The following is a 3,978-nucleotide window of genomic DNA, read 5'->3' as shown; positions in this document are numbered from 1 at the left end:
GTGGGGGGGGAGTGTGGTTACAGTGGGAGTGGAAAGGACATCTGTAATACTTTCAACAATAAAGATAAGTAAATATATATGTGTGTGTATTTGTGTATAAATGTGTGTATTTACATACATATAAAATGAACCCAACAGATTGTGAGTTTTCTTCAACATTCCTTCAAAAGTTTCCTATTAAAACCACGTAGATCTTTTATTTGTGTCTGAAGATTGAGTTATATACATAAATGTATATAACTAAAACATGTTATATATATGTACGTGTGTGTGTGTGTGTGTGTGTGTATATATATATATATATGTCACCCCTCCTCCAAAACGTCTCTTCTGCATAAATTTAAATGAAATGACATACCAGTAAGAATTCAAATCCAGGGGGAACTAAAGTGACTTGATCAAGCTCCTACAAGCTGACAGATGTAACTAGTTTTCGTTCCAAATTGTGTTCTTTCCTCCATGTTCCCTTGGTGTATCTACAAAAATGTTATTTATGCTGTCTGACTCTAAAGGCCAAAAAGAGGTCTATTAATTATAATTATAATTCTTAACCTATCATTTCCAATATTGTCACTGCTTCATTAGATTATTTCTCTAAACTGCTTTTCCATGTAGAGATAATAATTTTATGATTCCTTCATTTACTCATTCAAATATTTTGACAAACACTACATGCCAAGCAGTGTTCTAGGTACTAAGGATATAAAGGCCAGTACAGTGGGGCCTTGACTTACGAGTGTCCCGACTAACGAGTTTTTCGAGATACGAGCCGTCTCTCGACCGATTTTTTGCTTTGAGTTACGAGCTAAAATTCGGGTTACGAGCCAGCTTCAGATACCCCACCACTAGTTGGTGCAGCGAACGTCACAGTGAACGCCACAACATCAGCCCAGCATCACGTGTCTCACTCGTTCACTTTATGATTTGACATACGAGTAATTTGAGTTACGAGCTCAGTCACGGAACGAATTAAACTCGTAAGTCAAGGCCCCACTGTAAAATAAAGTGTTCTAACTTCACTCTACCTGAATATTAAAATCTAGTGTTTAAGATCTGGAGACAAACTTGGGCAAGTTATTTAACTTCTTTAAGAATCAATTTCTAACACTAAAATAATGTGATTTTACCATCTAGAATACTTGTGAGGGTTAAACAAAGTAGTATTTGCCATATAATAAGCATTTAAAGTTATTGCTTCTTCATCTGAACTTATTTGTAATGAACTAGTTAAATTGTATCGAGTAAGTGACTTTGTTACAAAGTCTCTCTCAAGGTAAAACAATGTTACTAAGCCTTGACCACAATAATATCCTAACTAACCAAGCAAATCAGTCTGGTTCTCAACCTTCCTAATGCCGCGACCCTTTAATACAGTTCCTCATGTTGTGGTGATCCCCAATTTCATTGTTACAAATTGAACATAATTAAAGCATAGTGATTAATCACAAAAACAATATGAAATTATATATGTGTTTTCCGATGGTCTTAGGTGACCCCTGTGAAAGGATCGTTCGACCCCCAAAGGGGTTGCGACCCACAGGTTGAGAATCGCTGGTCTAGACAAACCTGTACTTCTACTAATATTAAAAAGTTGGGCCAGTGCTTGAATTTCATTCATTCATATTCATTTCATGCCCCAGTCCCACCCCAAAATGAAATATCCCGAAACCCAGGTGTAAGTAAGGATGGTCAGTGACTTAGTTTAATTCCTGCCTACATCACATCAAGCACAATTCGGCTCTATTGTTTTAAAATTCTATGTTTTAAAACTTGGCTCTAAACTTACGCCAATTATTTCATCTTCTATCAACTAAGGAAGGTAGCAATAAGTCCTAATTAGCATAAAGACATCAAGTAGATTTGTATCTTACATGAGACTCAGTATCTTACATGAGACTCAGTTGTGAGGTCTGCAAGTAAAGCAAAAATCCAATATAAGTCAAAATTGTTCTTGAATTAAAATTCCCTGCAGTCTCCAGTTCAGGCACCTTAGTTCAATGGAAAAGACACACAGCATAACCTAGATTCAAATCCTCCTCCCTCCATCACTTAGTAACTCATTATGAAAGTCTAGACAAGACTTCTTTTCCTAATTCTATTTCCTCATTCTGAAAATGAAGATATCACCACCACCTCAAAGGTTGGAAGTTAGGGAGATGTGCAGATTTAAAAGTATACTCATAAAGGACCCTCCTAGATTGCCTTCCCAACCCAACAGGTACTCAGTCACCCAAACACCTAGTCTCTCATCATCTTCAGAAAGAACTAAAAACTATGAAGTTTAAATAAAATGTGTCCATTCAAATCACAGAAAAACAAATGCACAAGAGAAAGTTTAATTTGGCAGGTGAAGTAAACCACAACAACTATGACTGAAATCTAGTACACAAAGCCCGTTTTATGGAGAAATACTATTAGCTTAAAGCCAACAGGGTGACCATCTCTGCACCTCACTACATTATTTCTGTAACATCAAAACCTGGTTTGCTAGGAGTGAAACAGAGGAGAAAATCAGGGATTATGATAATTAAGGGGGTGAACTCAGAAGGCAAAACTTCCTGGTTTAGAACACAGGCTGTCAACTCCTAGATACGTGACCTTAGGCAAGATACTTAATCTCCCCCAGCCCCAGAATTTCTACCTGTAAAATGGAGCAATATCAGTACCTACCTCCAAAGAATGGCTGTAAGGGCTAAATAAAATCATGGCTATGAAGTGCTCAGCATGATTCCTGGCACGTGGTTAAATGCTCACTGGCCACTCCTCCTTTTCAACATGAGACAAGGCTCACTACATAAACTTTAAAAATATATAACCACACACCCTTTTCCCACAACCCTTTGCAAGTAATTCAGGTTTGGGCATGCATGGTCACCTTGAGAGTATTCAAATGAACGGTTTCAGAAACCAAAACATAGCCAACTGTCAATGCTAAAACTCGCTTCCCTTGTCTGAGCGGTTTCAAGAACCGGCAGAGATAATGAAATACCCATTACCCAAGTTTGGAAATACTTTCTGTTCTGACAGTGCTTCTTCTTCCTTCACATTATCATCACGTCGCAGCCTTTGTTAGGGACCCCTTTTCAGTTATTTTTGCACAAAGGAGTCTTTGTTGGTACAAAGTAGTCACACCAATACTTCTATTAGGAAGTACAATCAGAATGCATCGCTTTTTGAAAAGATCTAACTGATAACGGTCCTGAGTGTTGTTCTGATGAAAAACCCCTGGCCGCACTTGTTGTCATTTATCTCGCTCCCCCTAACCACCAAGGTGGAATATTTCTAAACCATTCCCTCCAGCACACCACGTCAGGGGCAGCTAGCTCCACCCACCCCTCCATATATGGTCTCTCCCACACGCCCCCGCAGGCTAATCAGCACCACCAGGAACCCGCTCCTCCCCGGATCCACCAAAAAAGGACAGATACCCACCCTCATCTGCATAATAGAACCAAGCTCCTTCCCCCTCCCCCCACACACACACAGACACTCACACTTTTCATTTCTAACAGGACTAAAAAGTTTAAGGAGTTGGGTGAAGACATGAAGAGGAACGAACAAACAAACAAAAACCCACTGAAAGCACCTCCAAACACTAGCTTTAAATTCTTGATTCCAAACGTCACCCACTAGCCCAGCTTCAGACTAACTACCACCACCACTCCCCCTCGGGAGACATACTCACCCCGAATGGGGCACAGCGCTGGCAACGCCGAAACGTGTCTAGACAACCCTAAAGCCCATGTTTAGACACCAGCAACTGGAGGCGAAACACACCTCGGCTCCACACAACCATTTCAAAACTTTCCAGACCTCGTTTTTTCTGCACCTCCCGGGGCCAACTTTCTGATTGATCTCCCTTCCCACAAAGGGGCAGCGAGCCGGGTGCTGGCCGCGTCGGGACGCAGACCGCCGGGGCCCAGCTTTACCTTCAGGTCCTTCTTGGTGACGTCCGTGTGGGAGACGGCGCGGATGGTC

General features: G+C 40.7%; 1 protein-coding gene across 1 annotated transcript in view; it reads right to left on the bottom strand.

The window, feature by feature from the left end:
* The window catches only part of KDM3A (lysine (K)-specific demethylase 3A), a gene marked incomplete at its 5' end in the record, with an annotated part of 63,634 nt that extends 59,657 nt beyond the window's left edge, over window positions 1–3,977 (bottom strand). The window contains one exon of the mRNA XM_005858407.2: window positions 3,930–3,977. Within this exon, the coding sequence (XP_005858469.1) occupies window positions 3,930–3,977 (48 nt within the window). The remainder of the gene's footprint in view (window positions 1–3,929) is intronic.
* Window position 3,978: the final 1 nt, after the last annotated feature.

This window comes from Myotis brandtii, unplaced genomic scaffold (assembly GCF_000412655.1).
Source record: "Myotis brandtii unplaced genomic scaffold, ASM41265v1 scaffold1172, whole genome shotgun sequence".
Classification (NCBI taxonomy): Eukaryota; Metazoa; Chordata; class Mammalia; order Chiroptera; family Vespertilionidae; genus Myotis; species Myotis brandtii.
This window is presented reverse-complemented; position numbering and strand designations above follow the sequence as displayed.